We start from the raw sequence: 20,812 nt of genomic DNA on the forward strand, positions 1-20,812 counted from the left end.
CTCTGGAGCAGGTTTTCATCAAGGATTTCTCTGTACTTTGCTCCGTTCATTATTCCCTCAATCCTGACTAGTCTCCCAGTCCCTGCCGCTGAAAAATATCCCCACAGCATGATGCTGCCACCATGCTTAACCATAGGGATGGCACTAGGTTTCCTCCAGACGTGACGCTTGGCATTCAGGCCAAAGAGTTCAGTCTTGGTTTCATCAAACCAGAGAATCTTGTTTCTGATGGTCTGAGAGTCCTTTAAGTGCCTTTTGGCAAACTCCAAGCTGGCTGTCATGTGCCTTTTACTGAGGAGGGGCTTCGTCTGGCCACTCTTCCATAAAGGCCTGATTTGGTGGAGTGCTTTAATGCTGCAGAAATTGTTTGGTACCCTTCCCCAGATCTGTCCCTCGACACAATCCTTTCTCGGAGCTCTTTGAACAATTCCTTCGACCTCATGGCTTGTTTTTTTCTCTGACATGCACTTTCAACTGTGAGACCTTATATAGACAGGCGTATGCCTTTACAATCATGTCCAATCAATTTACTTTACCCCAGGTGGACTCTAATCAAGTTGTAGAAACATCTCAAGGATGATCAATGGAAACAGGATGCATCTGAGCTCAATTCCGAGTCTCAGCACAGGGTCTGAATACTTATGTAAAGAAGATATTTCAGTTTTTTTATTTTAATACATCTGCAAAAAAAATGTTTTTACTGTTTTCGCTTTATCGTTATGAGGTATTGTATGTAGCTTGATGAGAAAAAATATATATATTTTAGAATAAGGCTGTAATGTAACAAAATGTGTGAAAAGTCTGAATAAGCGGTCTGAGTACTTTCGGAATGCAATGTGTCCAAACCTACCACTGGAATTAAACAAGCCAAAATATACTGATGAAAACATTGCGCAAACATTTTACCTTCTAAAAGGTCATGATTAATCTTTTGTCATCACCTAAGGCGTGACACATTTATTAACAATCATGCCTCTTTTGATAACCCAGTGAAAGTTGCCTTTCTATCGTCTATGATCTACCATCTTGTACCAGTTTCATCAGAAAATATTTTAACAGCAGAGGAAAGGCGAAACAGCGCATGTAGTACAAAGTGACCTTTTGCAATTGAGTTGAATAGCCTCAGCCTTACAAGTAGTAAGTTGTGTGTGTGCTTGTGCATATACAGATTTGAATCTGGCCCAGAGACATGCTGGCACTTGCAAAGCTATTACATTAACTCAGCCATTTCAACATCTCACAGTGGCACCTTAGCTTTGTGTACTGCCTTTACCCATAGTTGACATTGAACAGAAAATACATGGCTATTATTATCAGACACCATTTCATGTGCCATGAGTTAAGTCCTGTTATGGTGTGTGCAAGAAAACACTTCCCATACTGTAGGTGTTATCGCCAATTGACTTAGCCTTCAACAGAATTTTTTAAGTTCCGTTTGAAATGACACAAATTCCCCAACATGATATTTTATATACTATTCTAAAGATGCGGTATGTTCACACTTTCCATGTTGTCGATTACTGCGAAGAGCACCCTCTCCCATCATTTCCGTAGGTCCACTGATTTTAATCGTACTATATTCTTAAAGTTTCAGTAGAAATCCACAGTCTTTGAATTACATACAAGTGGAAAGTGCTCTTTGGAATGGCAGGAGCGTGGAACTACCAGTACTATAACTGCATGAATGAGAACTTTACAATGTTTTTTTTTACATTTGCAAGCATAGAAAAAGACTTGTAGTTACAAAAACACTAGAATGAGTGCGATGCAGGCAGGCATGGAGCTTACAGTGACTGAATGGGGTCAGACAACTTCATTTTTAAAGGAGCTACAGTAGATCAAGGAATTGTAGTTTGCGTATATTATCTGTGCTTTATTTTGAGTTGCTGTGCAATTCAGGGCAAGAGTATCTATCACAATTCTTTCAAAAAAATAGAGAGAACTGTGCATTATGCATTTTTCTTTATTAAAAAATGTCTTCTTTTTTTTAAAACTTGATATAGTGACCAAAATGTGATGGACAGACTGGTGTGCAATGTTGACGATATCAATCTGTGTATTTGTTTCTATTGGCAGATGTTTTTGTTATTGTCTGATTGGGGGGAAAAAATAAAATAAAGGATGGTACTTTAAACAACTGTATTTATTGTAATTACTTTCTTGTGAGTGTTGATTTTATTCGTCCTGTCAGTAAAAGTGCACTCTTTAATAACCCGGCATTTGTATGAGATCATGTTAATACTTATCTACCTCAGGTGACTGCAGGTGATGATTGTTACTGTAGACAGACAGTGTTCTGCTGCCTGTAATGTCTTGTCCTGCACCAACCAGAAAAGAATGGAGTCCACCTCCTAGGCTTGATGGTCCAACCCAGTGAGACAAACTGTAATTTTGTGTATGCAGAATGTCTGAAGGAAAGTCAAAATGGTAGTTAATGCCTCTGTGTTGCAACATGCAGAGTCATGTTAGTCAGAACTGATTCATAGTGCGTCGTCTGGAGTGATTAAATTCTGTAATTGGATACTGACTAGTTACTTCTGGGTGTTGTATTGGATGTGTGTTTATCAGTCTGGTCCATATGTGAAACTAAACATCTGTTTTCTCCTCCTAGCTCTGACTCATTGTTGGCATGCTATCCAACTGGCAATTGGAAATGTCCCTATCTATGGTTCAGATTCTGGTCGGATCGCTATTGTGGCCCTGACTCACCTCCCCTGCCTTCCTGGGATTACCCAATCACACGGCCTGAGGTCACAGAGTCATCTTGGATATACTGTACATCGATACTAGATAACATGTAGACATACACTGTGTAAGTTGTATTTCATCGGCGCAGTCATCTAGCTCTTGAAAATGTGGTGATGTCCGGTGAAACACTGTCAGCCTATCTAGGCACCACACTGTTACTCTGCCATATGGTCGAGCATATGCTTACACCAGAGGAGGCTGGTGGGAGGAGCTACAGGAGGACGGACTCATTGTATATGGCTGAAATTGAATACATGGTCAAAACATGTGGCTTCCATATGTTTGGTGTGTTTGACACCATTCCATTAATTCCATTACGGTCCTTACAATGAGCTGTCCTCCTATAGCTCCTCCCACCAGCCTCCTCTGGCTTACACATGGTGTTTATAAATGGCTCTTATCCAGCGTCCCTATCTAATGGCAGCTGTTGTGTGACAACAAGCTCTCTGGATACATAATCAGGGTGGCCAAGAATTCTAGGTCTAATGATTGTTCAAGCCCTCCTGTTCTCCTGTAAATCATTTACTGTGGTGGTGCTGTTAGTACATTTCTGATGCATACATCCCTAGGCATTCTGTAGGCACCCTACAATAATATTATCTGTCTATAGTAGGTAGTCTGAGCACGTCATTCTGCTTTCTTTCTCTGTGATAATGTCTGACGGTGAAATATAGATAATATAGTAATCAATGTTTTTATTTTTTATTTGCAGGCATAAAAAATACTTGTAGCAACAAAAACACTAGAATAAAGACTGCGAAATATTGCATCTAGGGAATCACAAAAATAAACTTCAAAAAGTTAGTGTCCTAGACTAGTGATGCACAGGGGTTGGGGTTACGCGTCTCTTGACCCGTAATCATCACGTGGGTTGGTGATGTCACGAGGTGGTTAATTTAATGTGGCCCTAATGTTACCAGCTCAAACTAGTTTTTGAGAAACAAAGGGGAGGGCGACAAATAGGAGCAAGCGGGCCGGGCTAGAGGTATTGGAGGACTGTAAAAAATCGATTGTGGCTCAAAGTAAAGACCATAAACTCTCGCCAAGAAGTACGATCAAAGAAACAAGTAAGTTAAATGTGTATTTGTCCAAATGTATAGTGATAAAATGATGTTACTTTGTATCACTCAATACAACATTATCATTACTCACTTTTAATAGTTAAAATATATAGTCTCCATCATCGGAATCCTCTGGGGAATAACTGATGTGTCGTGTGTAATTTTTCAATTGGAGTGATTTTTCTTGGGATGATTTATTTGTGTGTATGTTTCTTTATTTAGTTGTTCTTTTTAGTTTTATGGTCTTTTAAATAATGTATGCACCATGTGTTGGCTTTACTGCATAGATTCATAACTTTTTGCCAGTAATGAACACAACTTTTGTCCCATACACGCGATTTGCGCAAAAAGCGCAGTGGCACTGCGTTATTGGCATAAACTTTCGTTGAATCAAAAACGTTTAATTGAATCTTAAATATGAAGTCAACGATTGAACGAACTTTTTTAATTCTACAACTTTGCAAGCGGTTCTGTTTAGGGCTTTGAAGAAGTTGTGGCCAAATTACGTTTTGTTGTAATAACGGCTTTGCTTTGAGTTTAATAACTTTGTAATTACGTTAGCTATATTTTGCACTGTGTGATAACGTCCTCAGGGGTGACACATTCTAGTGTTGATGATAAGTAGTATGTGTGTGTGTGTGTGTGTGTGTGTGTGTGTGTGGGTGGCGGGTATGCAGCCCCTCTGTAAATGTATGGTCTCATTACTGTAACTACTTTGAGCTATGATACTTGAGTTTGGAAGAACGGAGATAAATCCAGCGAAATATAATAATATTGTTTTATATAAGTTATGTGTAGTTATTACTATTTCAGATGTAGCGAAGCTACATAGTTTGAAAGTGTACTTCTACATGTTTTTGTTCATCATAAAGTAAAGCATACGCATTTATTCCAAATTTGAATTGTGTTCAGGTTCCAGAAATCTTTTGCTTTCTGTTTGGGCCAATGAATGAAAACTGAAAACTTCACTTGAATGATTACCTGAAAACTTCACTTAAGCAGTAACTAACTGTAAGTGGTTATGGATAAAAGCCTCTGCTGAATGACTAAAATCAAAGTCAATGTAAATATCTCCCACCTCAACAATATGAGCATCGAAATCATATTCACTGCTATCCTCTCCGCTCAAGAGTTCTCCTTTTTTGTGTTTCACTGCCCGGGAACTTTTTTACCTGACCACAATTTATGGCTGACCCGCCTATAGTTTGCTTTCTCCCCCCTGATCCAAAGTAGGGGCTGTGTAAGAGGCTGTAAACGATGATTTGCGGTCAGAGATAACGATCAAAGCGACATAACCTTAGAGAGGGAAATGGGAGAAAGATGGTCCTCAGTCTGTTGTTATCATTGTTTTTTTCCAGTTGTATTTTTTGTCTCTTTTAGAAAGTTATTGGCCACACTAGATACAGCTAGTGCCCCAGGGTTAGGTTTTAGAAATGGAGGAGGGGTAGCATGGGGCTTTACAGCTTGTGTGAGCTTGGCAGATGGACCTTGAGGCAATGGCACAGATAATCAGTGGAGAGAAAACAGCTTTGAAAAGACAGAGAAAACTCTCCCTGGCTATTCGAATGCACCATTCAACCTGATTTCAGCAGAGATTTGTGGGTGCGTGGCCCCTCTACTATTCTCTCACTGCTCATGGAGTATGATGGAGTATGTCATTGGTTATGTTGAAATAGGAAGGAATGGGAAGTAAGTGGGCCACTGTCTCTTTTAGAGAATAAACCATTTTGTCATGACTGCCATGCCTCAACTAGAAGGGATCGTATTTTCACGTCACTGACGGCAGGGAGGATGTTTAGCTGTCGACAATGAAGTTATAGTATATAAAGTGCACTCATACTATTTGAGTCAATAACGTGAATCATTCTGTCCCAGCGCGGTTGGTCCTTGACGGCCAGAATCCACCTATATTTTGTATATTTGATCAAATAAAGCATGTGATTCAGCCATTTGTTGGCCACTAAGTGTTCCTTCCTGAAGTAGGCCAGGACATTCTGGGTCTTTGTTAACTGTCTTTCTTTAGAGTGACCCTCTACCCCGCAGCTTCTCTCTTAGTGGGCATTCCATCCTTTTTTTGCGGTCAGTGACTTTTCTGAGAAGACGAGGAATGCTGCTTAGCAGTTAAACAAGAGTGAGTTTTACGCTTTATGCTGTTCAGGTTCAGTGTAGTCCTGCTTTCCATGTGTTGTTGTTATTGTTTCGTTGTAGAACTGATCTAGTAAATCTAACGTTATCTATTTGATCACAGTGGTCTAGGGCCATTATTAGATTATTGGCAAGAGGAAGGACCATTTGAGTCAATCAAAATATGATCTTTACGGGATCTGATCCAATTTGACTATTTGGTTTTGCTTTCTGCTAGGCAATACATGTTATGTTTATCCCGTTGTGTGATGGGTAGCTGGTGGAGGTTAGGTGTGGGGTAGGCGATGTTTCATAATGACATGTTTATAGTTGGGAAAGGAAGATCTCTTACACACAGATACCTACCTATTCTAACATTCCTGTTACAGCTGAATTCCTGATGGATAAAAATGACAATGTTTGTAGGCATATTTTGCAAATTATTGGGCATGCTAGCTCTAGTAAGCTGTGGTATTTTAAGATGACCTTTCTCCCAGTATGCTAAGTTCACATTCAGATGTGTGGAACAAAGACCCTGCATGGGATATCTGTCTAGTGGCCCTTTAGAATGGAGTGAAAGGAGACCAGGAAAAGGCTCTGTTTTGATACAGGGTGTCTGCATTCGTAAAGAACGATAAAAGATTTTGAGGGCGCTCCGGGCCTCACCCTTGGCAAGGCTCAGTGGGTTAGACGAGGCCTGCTGGGTGTTGTTTCATCAAAGACAAAAGTGTTGCCTGGAGTAGCCCCTCGACATTTATGGCCAGGGGAAGAATGTCATTGGAACTGCTAGCTGGTGCGGAAAAAACAAGCCAGCTTTTACTTGAAAATGGAACTCTATCATTTTTTCAAGTGATACAAAAAGATTGCGATTCAGTGAGTGGTGGGAGTTGAGAATGGGGAGTTTCCAGAGATTCATGGTTGCTTGGAGTGTTTAATTACGCTCACTGGCCATCAACATTTCATTTCTGTTTTTGAGGACAGAATACAGATTTACTGGGTCAGCAGAATATTTGTTGGCTTGAAGAGGAGCAGTAAGCGTATGTGCCAGAGGGCCGGCTGTCCTGGCCATTGTGTATCACTTTCATTCGCAGTCCTTTTGATGAGCAGTCAAGTAAAGAAACAACACTTTCAGAAGCCAATTGTAAAGTTGCCTGATAAAACGATAGTGCCTTGGTAGATTCTCCAGCAGACCACCTCCCTGGTGAGTGAATAGATGGCTGCCACTTATGGCATTCTGCCTCACACAGTACGAGGCGATAGTTCAGAGAGGTGATAACCTCTAATGGATCGGACTTTTACAGTGAGTTGTTGATTCATCGGCTGTGGCTGACCTTTCTATCCAAGGCTGCCCGCAGGCAGGGAAGGTTCAATGTGAGCATACTGCAATGTGAGTGGATGTGACTACGATCCCTGCTCATCTTCTGGCCATATTGGCTCAGGCACAAACCAATGAAACAAATGTTGCTGTTAGATTAGTCATTTGCGTGGGCGACGGGCATTACACAAGGGTGCTGTTCATCAGAGACTTCCCAGCAAACCGGGAACCTTCACAGAACATTATCTAAGATTACCGCTATGTCGACGTGGGGGGGGGGGGGGGGGGGGGGGGGGGGGTGGGCGCTGACGAAAGACTCATAAAGGAGTAATACAGGCCTAGTTCACAAATGTTGTTGAAAATCTATTTATATACAATACCAGTCAACATTTTGGACACACCTACTCATTCAAGGGTTCTTCTTTATTTTGACTATGTTCTACATTGTAGAACAAAGTAGCCACCCTTTGCCTTGATGACAGCTTTGCACACTCTTGGCATTCTCTAAAGCAGCTTCACCTGGAAGGCTTTTCCAACAGTCTTGAAGGAGTTCTTACATATGCTGAGCACTTGTTGGCTGCTTTTCCTTCACTCTGCGGTCCAAGTCATCCCAAACCATCTCAGTTGGTTTGAGGTTGGGTGATTGTGGAGGGGAGGCCAGGTCATCTTTCTGTAAAGTACTTTGTGACATCAGCTGATGTAAAAAGGGCTTTATAAAAACATTTGATTGACATGATGCAGCACTTCATCACTCTCCTCACAAATTATAGTCCCACTAAGTGCAAACCAGATCGGATGGCGTATAGGTGCAGAATGCTGTGGTAGCCATGCTGGTTAAGTGTGTTCTGAATTCTAAATAAATCACAGACAGTGTCACCAGCAAAGCACACCCACACCATCACACCTCCTCCTCCATGCTTCACGGTGGGAACCACACATGCGGATATCATCCTTTTACCTACTCTGCATCTCACCAAGACACGTCGGTTGGAACCAAAAATCTCAAATTTGGACTCATCAGACCAAAGGACAGATTTCCACCAGTATAATGTCCATTGTTCATGTTTCTTGACCCAAGCAAGTCTCTCTCTTATTGGTGTCCTTTAGTAGTGGTTTCTTTGCAGCAATTCGACCATGAAAGCCTGATTCACGCAGTCTCCTCTGAACAGTTGATGTTGAGATGTGTCTGTTACTTGAACTTTGAAGCATTTATTTGGGCTGCAATCTGAGATGCAGTTAACTCGAATGAACTTATCCTCTGTAGCAGAGGTAACTCTGGGGCTTCCTTTCCTGTGGTGGTCCTCTTGAAAGCCAGTTTCATCATAGTGCTTGATGGTTTTTGCGACTGCACTTGAAGAAACGTTCAAGGTTCTTGAAAGTTTTCGGATTGACTGACCTTCATGTAATTATGGATTGTCTTTTCTCTTTGCTTATTTGAGCTGTTCTTGCTATAATTTGGACTTGGTCTAGTACTAAATAGGGCTATCTTCTGTATGCCACCCCTACCTTGTCACAACACAACTGATTGGCTCAAACACGTTAAGAAAGAAAGAAATTCCACAAATTAACTTTTAACTAGGCACACCTGTTAATTGACATGCATTCCAGGTGACTACCTTGTGAAGCTGGTTGAGAGAATGCCAAGGATGTGCAAAGCTGTCATCAAGGCAAAGGATGGCTACTTTGAAGAATCTCAAATCTCAAATATATTTGTTTAACACTTTTTTGGTTACTACATGATTCTATGTGTTATTTCATAGTTTTGATTTCTTCACTAATATTCCAATATTTAGTATGAGTAAATGTGTACTAACTGTTGACTGGTACTGTATATATATATTTATATATTTGTATATATACAGCATATATACACTGCTCAAAAAAATAAAGGGAACACTTAAATAACACAATGTAACTCCAAGTCAATCACACTTCTGTGAAATCAAATTGTCCACTTAGGAAGCAACACTGATTGACAATAAATTTCACATGCTGTTGTGCAAATGGAATAGACAAAAGGTGGAAATTATAGGCAATTAGCAAGACACCCCCCAAAACAGGAGTGATTCTGCAGGTGGTGACCACAGACCACTTCTCAGTTCCTATGCTTCCTGGCTGATGTTTTGGTCACTTTTGAATGCTGGCGGTGCTCTCACTCTAGTGGTAGCATGAGACGGAGTCTACAACCCACACAAGTGGCTCAGGTAGTGCAGTTCATCCAGAATGGCACATCAATGCGAACTGTGGCAAAAAGGTTTGCTGTGTCTGTCAGCGTAGTGTCCAGAGCATGCAGGCGCTACCAGGAGACAGGCCAGTACATCAGGAGACGTGGAGGAGGCCGTAGGAGGGCAACAACCCAGCAGCAGGACCGCTACCTCGGCCTTTGTGCAAGGAGGTGCACTGCCAGCGCCCTGCAAAATGACCTCCAGCAGGCCACAAATGTGCATGTGTCTGCTCAAACGGTCAGAAACAGACTCCATGAGGGTGGTATGAGGGCCCGACGTCCACAGTTGGGGGTTGTGCTTACAGCCCAACACCGTGCAGGACGTTTGGCATTTGCCAGAGAACACCAAGATTGTCAAATTCGCCACTGGCGCCCTGTGCTCTTCACAGATGAAAGCAGGTTCATACTGAGCACATGAGCACGTGACAGACGTGACAGAGTCTGGAGACGCCGTGGAGAACGTTCTGCTGCCTGCAACATCCTCCAGCATGACCGGTTTGGCGGTGGGTCAGTCATGGTGTGGGGTGGCATTTCTTTGTGGGGCCGCACAGCCCTCCATGTGCTCGCCAGAGGTAGCCTGACTGCCATTAGGTCCCGAGATGAGATCCTTAGACCCTTGTGAGACCATATGCTGACACATGCACATTTGTGGCCTGCTGGAGGTCATTTTGCAGGGCGCTGGCAGTGCACCTCCTTGCACAAAGGCCGAGGTAGCGGTCCTGCTGCTGGGTTGTTGCCCTCCTACGGCCTCCTCCACGTCTCCTGATGTACTGGCCTGTCTCCTGGTAGGGCCTCCATGCTCTGGACACTACGCTGACAGACACAGCAAACCTTTTTGCCACAGTTCGCTTTGATGTGCCATTCTGGATGAACTGCACTACCTGAGCCACTTGTGTGGGTTGTAGACTCCGTCTCATGCTACCACTAGAGTGAGAGCACCGCCAGCATTCAAAAGTGACCAAAACATCAGCCAGGAAGCATAGGAACTGAGAAGTGGTCTGTGGTCACCACCTGCAGAATCACTCCTGTTTTGGGGGGTGTCTTGCTAATTGCCTATAATTTCCACCTTTTGTCTATTCCATTTGCACAACAGCATGTGGAATTTATTGTCAATCAGTGTTGCTTCCTAAGTGGACAGTTTGATTTCACAGAAGTGTGATTGACTTGGAGTTACATTGTGTTGTTTAAGTGTTCCCTTTATTTTTTTGAGCAGTGTATATATATATATATATTTTCAACTCATCAGGAGGTGCTGCAGCACCCCTACTTCCTGTGGCTATGTCCTTGGAATGTTCTCCCAACATTCACTAACATTTTCTTCACAACATCAGTCAAAAACTACCACAGAACATTCCCCTAAGGTTCTCATTAGGTTGCCAGGGATTGTAATAACACAATGTTCCGGCAATGTTCTTTGAACGTACTACCGCAAACAAGATGTGGGAGCAATAGAACTGGTTCTGAGGGAAGATTACAGGAACGTTCTGCTAATGTTGATGGATATGTTATTCAAAACATAACGACAAGCAGGGAATATTCCTACGGTGGTCTAAAAAAAGATATAGTGTGACATGATGGTTCTAATAGCGTTCCCTGAAAATACTTCATCAATAAAATGTTGGAGCAATATAAGTTGTTCTAAAAACATACTTCAACGATAATGCAATGAGTTCTGAAAACATTGCTGCAATGTTCTGCTAATTTTGATGTGTAATGGAACAGTATTGAAGTTGCCAAACTTTCAAGAAAATGGCATTCCAATCTTCTTACATCATTATATTTTATAAGGGTATTGTCCTAACAAATCTACAAGAATTATAAGAATGAAGTAGATTTGAACATGCAGTGCGCCATCTTCCAGCCCTGTAGGCTACTTATTTTGCTGCACCACCAGGAGCTTAATGTTTCCAGTGGATCATTAAACTATGATCCAAACTATGGCTATATGTCTTAGGACATATGCACAACTCTGTACACCTCACCGCAATCCGGCTTGGCAACAATTGAACATGAATTCTGAAATCAAGTTTGTCGGGAAAATAAAAGTCAAAACATCCCAACATTACAGCATACGAAGAAGATTGGTAGAGAAAGAAACAATAGAGGATACTTCTTTTTCCGATTTTGTTATCCTGTCTTTTGCAAAGACAAAGACCACAACCTGGTCATCAGAGTAAAGGTGTAAACAGCAGTATTAGTCACATCGCAGTAGCGCGGTGGATTCATTCCAGGGATAACACTCCAAAGGCCAGGTTTGATCCCTGCTTGTGACTATCAAAAAAAATACGGTAAAACTATGTTTGTACAATAATGTCTAATACGTTATGTGATTCCAAAGAATTGACATATGTGTTTCTACATGGATTTCTAACTTCCTCAACAGTAAGATAACACTAACACTAGGAAAGAAATCTCTATGGACTGTTCAAAACTTAATTTGATCATTCTGGGAACATTGAGGGAACGTTTTGTGCACCCTGATACAAATATTGTAAGAATGTCATCAAAACTGGACAGATTTTGTGTTTTGGGAACGTGTCGTGTCATATCCCCACAATATTCCCATTACCTAAATAAATGTTTTAGGGACATTTAAAGAACATTTTAAAAAGTTTAACATCAGGTGAATGTTTTTTTGCATTCTAAAATAAACATTGCATAATCATCCACAAAAGTGGACAGTTTTTGTGTTTTGGGAACAGATCTTTTGTCATGTCCCCACAATCAGACGGTTCCCACAACATATGAAACATTCTGGGAACCATTAAAGAACAGACAAAATGTGTTCTGGGAACGTTCTTGCAACATCAAGCAAATGTTTCATACAATCATTGTATAATCATCAGCACAACTGGACAGTTGTTGCATTAAGAGAACATTTGCCGCAACCTAACAAATGTTCTGGGAACTTTCACAGAACCAATTTTGGTTTGCCGATTTGACATCTTAGTTGGTGTTGTAGTAAGATGCATTGTAACATCCACATTACATATTGTGAACAGCCCAGAATGTGACATCTTAGATCCCCGCTGGTGTGTGATCTCAATTCTCTGTTCTCAATGTCTTCATTGTTTGTGTTCCACTAGGACACTAGAAGGATTTGTGCATTTTGCCAGTCGTTAATGATGGGTCCTAATTAATCATAACCAACAGGCTATGGCACAGAAAACACTAATCTTGTGCCTTGAATGTTGATTGTATGTCACAGAAATGAACTTCATAATATTCCAAACACTTCTTTGCATAACGGGAAGGAATGTTTCTGTTTTTATTACCCTGGGAAGCAGATTGATTGAACAAGGCCGCTAATCTTTTGATGGGGAAAGCGTGAAAATACCTTTAGATTCCCACCACAAAATCAAGGATTTGGTATGATAGGCAACCTTGTTTTGGGTTATTGAAATCAGATTCTTAAGTTACTCTTTGTGGGTGTTCTTCAAACTAATACAATACCTGTTTGTCCCGGCACATCTCTGAGCTCTTCTAACTCAGACAGAGACATGCCGTTCCCCTGTGTCCCACAGAAGAATGGCTTCAAACCAAGCCTCTTCAATCGAGCTCTCCCTGTCGGGGCGGCCCCTATCACCTCCCAGCAGGTGGGTTAGCCTTCACCATGGTGATCTGGTGCTGTCGTCCATCCCCTGCTGCCAGCTCTGGGACTGTTGGCAGAAAGAATAGACATTAACTCAATTAAATCAGAGAATAAATAGAAACTCCGAACTTGGCAGGATAGGAGGTTCCCTTATAGACATTCATACATTTCAGAAATATTTCTTTATCTGTGAGTTGCTGCCCTCTTCTTTTGAACTAGACTATTAAACCTGAAATCTGTAAAGGGGAAACATTGCCACTGTTTGCCCCAGTGCCTTTGTTTTTAAGGGTTTATCAGAAACATACCTCAAACAACATGACCAGCCTAGCTAACCTGTAAAGTATTGTTGAATTTGGACACATTGTGGTGCTGTTGGACAGGAAAAACCATTCGTGCAAGCTTATTGGCTCATAGCAGCCATATTGTTTCAGCTAGTCTTGCATCCATAAATGCTATATACCAAATTTGGTCCCGCGGTTCAGGAGAAGAAGACGTTAAAAATGGTCCAAAATACATCAAAAGAATATTGTATTGCATGATCAATTTGATTTTGAGTTCTGATATTTGGCAAGCGTAGTAAACAGTACAGAAGTAACTCGTCTTAGGGCTATGTGTCAAATTTTTCCTGATGGTGGCACAGTGGGCCCCTAGCTGAACCTCGGCAATTGCTGCTTGCGGCGATGTATTCTATTGTTTTGTTGATGAAACAGAGGAGCGTGTAAGGCAGCGTGGTAAAAAAACAATCTTGTTGCATATTCTGGTGTTCTATTGCATGTGCAACGATGTTCTAGTAAAAAAAAACAATGTTCCTTGTTTGAAGTAACTTTGTTGTTGTAATAGCCCAAATGGATATGACAGTTTCACCCTTTACGGATTTCAGCTTTAAAAGGTCTGCACAATGCAATGACCAGGATACACAAAGATGGGAAGCGCCATTGTGACAATAAGATGACATGAATTGTGTTCAATGTGTCATCACATAGATACAGTTGAAGTCGGAAGTTAACATACACTTAGGTTGAAGTCATTAAAACTCGTTTTTTAACCACTCCACAAATTTCTTGTTAACAAACTATCGTTTTGGCAAGTCGGTTAGGACATCTACTTTGTGCATGACACAAGTAATTTTTCAACAACTGTTTACAGACGGATTATTTCACTTATAATTCACTGTATCACAATTCCAGATGGTCAGAAGTTTATATTCACTAAGTTGACTGTGCCTTTAAACAGCTTGGAAATAGCCAGAAAATTATGTCATGGCTTTAGAAGCCTCTGATTGGCTAATTGACGTAATTTGAGTCAATTGGAGGTGTACCGGGTGGATGTATTTCAAGGCCTACCTTCAAACTCAGTGCCTCTTTGCTTGACATCATGGGAAATTCAAAAGAAATTAGCCAAGACCTACCTAAAAAAAAAATTGTAGGTCTGGTTCATTCTTGGGAGCAATTTCCAAATGCCTGAAGGTACCACATTCATCTGTACAAACAATAGTACGCAAGTATAAACACCATGGGACAATGCAGCCGTCATACCGCTCAGGAAAGAGATGCGTTCTGTCTCCTAGAGATGCACGTACTTTGGTGCGAAAAGTGCGAATCAATCCCAGAACAACAGCAAAGGACCTTGTGAAGATTCTGGAGGAAACAGGTACAAAAGTATCTATATCCACAGTAAAACGAGTCCTATATCGAGATAACCCGAAAGGCCGCTCAGCCAGGAAGAAGCCACTGCTCCAAAACCGCCATGAAAAAGCCAGATTACGGTTTGCAACTGCACACGGGGACAAAGATCATACTTTTAGGAGAAATGTCCTCTGGTCTGATGAAACAAAAATGGAACTGTTTGGCCATAATGACCATCGTTATGTTTGGAGGAAAAAGGGGGAAGCTTGCAAGCCGAAGAACACCATCCCAACCGTGAAGCACGGGGTGGCAGCATCATGTTTTGGGGGTGCTTTGCTGCAGGAGGGACTGGTGCACTTCACAAAGTAGATGGCATCATGAGGATAATGATGTGGATATATTGAAGCAATATCTCAAGACATCAGCCAGGAAGCTATAGCTTGGGTCTTCCCAATGGACAATGACACCAGCAATCTTCCAAAGTTGTGGCAAAATGGCTTAAGGACAACAAAGTCAAGGTAATGGAATGGCCATCACTAAGCCCTGACCTCAATCACATAGAAAAATGTATGGGCAGAACTGAAAAAGCGTGTGCGAGCAAGGAGCCCTACAAACCTGACTCAGTTGAATGGGCCAAAATTCACCCAACTTATTGTGGGAAGCTTATGGAAGGCTACCCGAAACGTTTGACCAAGTTAAAAAATTTAAAGGCAATGCTACCAAATACTAATTGAGTGTATGTAAACGTCTGACCCACTGGGAATGTGATGAAAGAAATAAAAGCTGAAGTAAATTATCCTCTCTACCATTATTCTGACATTTCACATTCTTAAAATAAAGTGGTGATCCTAACTGACCTAAGACAGGGAATTTTTACTTGGATTAAATGTCAGGAAATGTGAAAAACTGAGTTTTAATGTATTTGGCGAAGGTATATGTAAACTTCCGACTTCAACTGTAGATTTATGTTTTCTAACATATTCCTGGCACTGCTTGTCACAAAATAAAAATGTGCATTTTGTTTGGTGTTCATGTTGGAAAACGTGTTGTTTTGTGTCAGGGGAAGTGAAAGGGTGGAGCAGGTAGCTCATGACCCATTGATCCTCATTGCTGGTTGTGTTCCTCACAGTTTGTCTGATTGACCCTAAGTTGAGTCATGAGATCATAGGGAAAAAATCGATACAATATTTCAGCCCTCTCACATGTATTTTCCCAGTTCCCAGGCTCGAGTGTCAAGCTTTAATACTGTTTAATGTAATGAATTTTGTCTAACATGATGTGTTTTACTCTTTGACCATAATCCCTTATTCACCTTTAACCTCTAAAGTACAGAACCACTCATTGTGAATTAGTTTTATATAGCTGGTAACGATCAATATTTGACCTTCATCGTGCTCTTTCAACTCAAATCTCGATTATAGATACACACCAGAGGAATATCAGCTTGACCTCTGGAACAGCAGATGTCACCTCAAATGACACACAATATAACCTACATAATGGCAACATTATTTCTTGTGCCACAATTGTAATGGCATGTTTTTTTTCTTTTCCCTCTTTTTTTCTTTTCTCTCCAGTATGCGGGGTTTGTTCTCAATAGTTGTGGTGCTTCTGGTGGCCTTGATGATAGTCACCACTGAAGCAGGTAAAAACAAGAAAGGTAAGGGAGTTGCTATGTATTGCTTTAATTTGCCATGCACAGTTGTAGAATTAGCATGACAGCTGCACCTTTCATGAGGTTCATAAAGCCTCAGTTGGAAACCTGTCCTTACTAACGACTAATTGTAATATTGCTGATATTATTTCTGTCGTCTTGCTGTTTTTGTTTTACAGAGAAGGGGAAAGGGGCCAAGGGTGGTGCCTCTGACTGTGCTGAGTGGCGCTATGGTAGCTGTGTACCTAACAACGGAGACTGTGGAGTTGGTGTCAGAGAGGGCACCTGCAACGACCAGATGAGGAAACTGAAATGCAAAGTGCCTTGCAACTGGAAGAAGGAGTTCGGCGGTAGAAATTATACATTGATAGATGATTCCATTTCCCTTGATATGCCATATAATTCTCAAAGTGTAGTGGTGGTCAGTCAATCAAAAATATAGCAAACATGTCATTCATAGCTTATTACTACATAATTAGAATTGTATCATGTAATTTCTTAGTAAATACCTAGTAATTGACATAACCGCAAAACAACTATAGAACTACATTATGTTCAGACTGTTCTATGATAGCCTGACGACTTATGCTAAATTCTTCCGCTGCTCTGTCGTTCACGACATACTTTAGTCTGAGACTGCCATCATTGAAGTTGTTTGCTGGGACGAGGGGCACGGGGGGCGTTGTGCAAAGCAAAGTCATCAGCGATTGGATCGTCTCTAACCAATCAGTGTATCAAAGCCAATGACACATTTTCAAACCCATCGCTTTACCCACGTGTGTTCTGGCTCTGGCACAAACCATCGGTTTCTGGACCAATCAGACGGCTCAAATATGTTTGCATTCGGTGAAGGGTTGGGGAGGTACTCAGATCCAGACTCACTGCGGGGAAGAAACGAACGTATGTGGGTGTGGCGTAGCGTTTGGCCAGAGCAAGGAGTCTGGGTAGCCAGGCAAGCTCTATGGTGGGGTGTTCCTGATACTCAGCGGGTTTTCCCTTCTGACCTTTGCCATTTCAGCTGACTGCAAGTATAAGTTTGGCAGCTGGGGTGAGTGTGACACAGCTACTGGATCCAAGAACCGGTCTGGAACCCTGAAAAAGGCCCTGTACAACGCAGAGTGCCAACCCACCATCAAGGTGTCTAAGCCATGCCCCGCAAAGACCAAGACAAAGTCCAAAGGTAAGAAGTAGACATTTAAGTAATGTAATAAAGTAACATTCCTATCCACAAATTAGTACGTCATATTGAGCCAAGGAATCTATGATGAAGTGACCCTATTGTTTGATCATTTTTGATTGTCTTCCCACAGGAAAGAAGGGAAGAGGGAAGGAGAACTAAAAAGGTGGATGAGTCCACATTGAACAAGTGATTGGTTTGATTTTATTACGCAATATCCTTTGCTTTTTCAACAAACATAATATGCACAAGTGAATTATGGAGATGTCAAATGGGCCTTTCCTTCAAATACAGTATAACAAACGCTAAATGTCTCTGAATATTGACCAAATATCCCACAAATGTAGACAAACACAATCCTTTTCACATATTTCCAGCTGTCGGCGGCCTGGAAAACTTAGCCTGCTTGTGTTCTGATAGTTCCATAATGTTTGTAAGATTCCAGTTCTGGACATGCTGTATTATGCAAGAAACAAATACTTTGACCTCACCAGTGTTCTAGATCTACCTAAACCTTGTGATGTACACCATTTTCCAGAGTTTGTTGTATTTTTTCCTTTACATTAGTTCAACTGGAGTCAAGACATAGCTCCTTGTTTGAGATTGTTTCGTAACCAGTAAATAGATCTTTTAATATGCTTGAGTTTTTTTTAAATTCAAAATGTTCATCTTACATTGTTGTGATTGTTATAGTTTTCTCTTGACTACCAATTAGTATTACTAACAGAGTTGATGAGTGGATTTTAATTGCGTGTGCCAATTAGTAAAAGTAGAGAGATGCAAATCAACTATTTTTCTAGTAGACTGAGGACTGTCAGCTCAACGTGTTTCATGTACAATACAAGGCTGAGCTTGAATGCTCATAAGAATGCAGTCATTGCCTTTGTAAAGATAATAGTGGTATTGTTAAAACAATTAGTTTTATAATATATATACTTCAAAAGGTGTCAGGCGATTTTGAGTGAACTGCTGTGTTCATATTTTTGCAAACATACATGCACACACCTTCACACAGTTCATCTGTACTCTCATTTTTGTAATTACTGTCATTATTATTACACAAACCCTTGGAACAGAAAAAAAATCAACCACTTTAAATAAACTCTCAGAATTTTGGCTATTGGTTGTTTCGTGTTTCTTCTTAATAAATGTTTGTTAAGTCTCTGCTTTTGTTGATATATACAGTGGCAATTTAACTTACTACATTTATGCATTTAAAGAGAGACGGAATCAAAACAACTATGTCTCTGGTTGAAAATGCACTATGTGGCATCAATATGTGTCAGAAACATTTATTCTGGTGTCAAAATGTACTACAAAGTGTAAATATGATCATTTTAGTCAAAAAGTCAGTCTCGTCCAAAACAGATTTGCGAGATTATTAGGAAAAAAGTGTACGTCACGGCGTGAAGGGTACCTAACAATATTTATTTTCTGCCCACAGCTGGCAGCACCCGAGTAGTGCCCAGCACACTGGCCATTGTACATTTGGTTTGAATTTGGATATCCCTATGGGGCTAGTTAGGGACCATCAGTAAATTACACAATGTACATACATGGGACAATATTTTTAAATGTCAATAGCTCCAAATATCAATGACATAAAAACCTCAAACCAACTATAAATTGTAGAAATGCATATACAAATATTGAAAGCATTTAATGAGAACTAAGAGGTGTGCAACGTTTAAATATTTTTTCCCATTTACATTGTGTAATATATTGATGGTCCCGAACTAGCCCCACAGATAGACTAAAGTCAAACCAACTTTGTAACAGTCACACATCGTCTGGCTGAAGCTGATGGGTGAAAGAATTTGGCTAGCTTACTAGCTAGCCTAGGCTACTTCCAGATACAAGACCTGGTCAGACTGTTTCATGTTATCTAGACGGGTGAGTGACTGTAACTGTGTACGGTTTTGGCAGAGTGAATGTACAAACGCCTCCCACCTGCAAACATACATAAGAGACACCCACATCTGTCACACCCTGACCTTAGAGAGCCTTTTTATGTCTCTATTTGGTTTGGTCAGGGTGTGATTTGGGGTGGGCATTCTATGTTCTGTTTTCTATGATTTTGTGTTACTATGTTTTGGCCGGGTATGGTTCTCTATCAGGGACAGCTGTCTATGGGAGTCTATGGGAACCATACTTAGGTAGCCCTTTTTCCCTCCTTTGGTTGTGGGTAGTTAACTTTGTTTGTGGCACTAATGCCCTGTAAGCTTCACGGTTGTATCTTTCGTTTATTGTTTTGTTGGCGACATTTCTAAAATAAAAGGAAAATTTACGCTCACCACGCTGCACCTTGGTCTTCTTCCAGCATCGTCCGTGACAACATCAAAGCACGCCAAATCTCATTCTCAGTTTAATTTCCTAATGAGGACGATTGAAACCGGGGCTAAATCAATATGTTCAGCACCCTTTAATAAGAAAACGATTTCAGGACCTGTCATGTTCACTACTATGTTACTGTTGACCTGTAAGATCAAGTAAAAAAATGTATGGCACTAGTTGATAATGATGTCAAATGTCAGGCGATGTCTCATCATTATTGCGAGAAAGAGGCATGGTTGAATGAGTAAACCAAATTACCTTTAAAACAGGGCAAACCAGTAGATTTGTTATAAAGCTCACAGGGCCTTGCTGAGTGTATGACCTGAAGTCATGGTGCCATAATTTGTGCTGCTGTGTTTTGACTCTGAGGGTCTCCTGCTGGATCCGGTGCTCCCCTGGGCTCTCAGCACAGCCATGAGCTCATACTGTGTCTGTCACGCCCTGACCTTAGAGATCCTTTTAATTCTCTATTTTGGTTAGGTCAGGGTGTGACTAGGGTGGGCAATCTAGTTTTCCTATTTCTTTGTTTGGCCTGGTATGGTTCCCAATCAGAGGCAGCTGTCTATCGTTGTCTCTGATTGGGGATCATACTTATGCAGTCTTTTCCCACCTAAGTTTGTGGGATCTTGATTTTGTATAGTTGCTGTGTAGCCTGCAGAACTCTACGTTAGTTTTGTATTTTGTTGTTTTTCGGTGTTCATTTTAATAAAAGTAAGATGTTCGCCTACCACGCTGCACCTTGGTCTCCTCATTCAAACGGCGGGCGTAACAGTGTCACTGCTCGGTCACCGGCCCCAGCTCTCCTCCCATTGTCTCAAACAGATATCACTACCTGTCAATGTTAACTCTATATTCCATAGTCTGACTGGTAATACTCGTGGCATGCAAAATATATTCCATTAATACTGTATATTAAATCAGAAAGCACACTGTACATGTCAAATCATTTAAAATACTA

The 20,812-nt window shown here is 41.0% G+C and overlaps 1 protein-coding gene across 2 annotated transcripts; it reads left to right on the top strand.

Annotated features, from left to right (window-relative positions):
* The first annotated feature begins 3,671 nt into the window (after positions 1–3,671).
* On the top strand, positions 3,672–18,636 carry LOC129834238 (midkine-B-like). 2 transcript variants are annotated; one of them, XM_055899022.1, is made up of 5 exons: positions 3,672–3,815; positions 16,267–16,349; positions 16,523–16,693; positions 17,362–17,523; positions 17,654–18,636. In XM_055899022.1, exons 2-5 carry the CDS (start codon positions 16,268–16,270, stop codon positions 17,680–17,682), a joined length of 444 nt encoding a protein of 147 aa, XP_055754997.1. In that variant the 5' UTR covers positions 3,672–3,815; position 16,267; the 3' UTR covers positions 17,683–18,636. The 2 variants fall into 2 exon arrangements, with proteins under 2 accessions (XP_055754997.1, XP_055754998.1); XM_055899023.1 differs by lacking the exon at positions 3,672–3,815 and adding an exon at positions 5,865–5,940.
* Positions 18,637–20,812: the final 2,176 nt, after the last annotated feature.

This window comes from Salvelinus fontinalis, chromosome 35 (genome assembly GCF_029448725.1).
Source record: "Salvelinus fontinalis isolate EN_2023a chromosome 35, ASM2944872v1, whole genome shotgun sequence".
NCBI lineage: Eukaryota > Metazoa > Chordata > Actinopteri > Salmoniformes > Salmonidae > Salvelinus > Salvelinus fontinalis.

What these genes read in the sequence shown, in the direction of transcription:
- LOC129834238 (XM_055899022.1), top strand. Translation starts at nt 16,268, where the DNA reads ATGCGGGGTTTGTTCTCAATAGTTGTGGTGCTTCTGGTGGCCTTGATG. An exon ending in AGCAGGTAAAAACAAGAAAG is followed by an intron (nt 16,350 to 16,522) that starts GTAAGGGAGTTG and finishes TTTGTTTTACAG; the next exon opens with AGAAGGGGAAAGGGGCCAAG. An exon ending in GACCAAGACAAAGTCCAAAG is followed by an intron (nt 17,524 to 17,653) that starts GTAAGAAGTAGA and finishes GTCTTCCCACAG; the next exon opens with GAAAGAAGGGAAGAGGGAAG.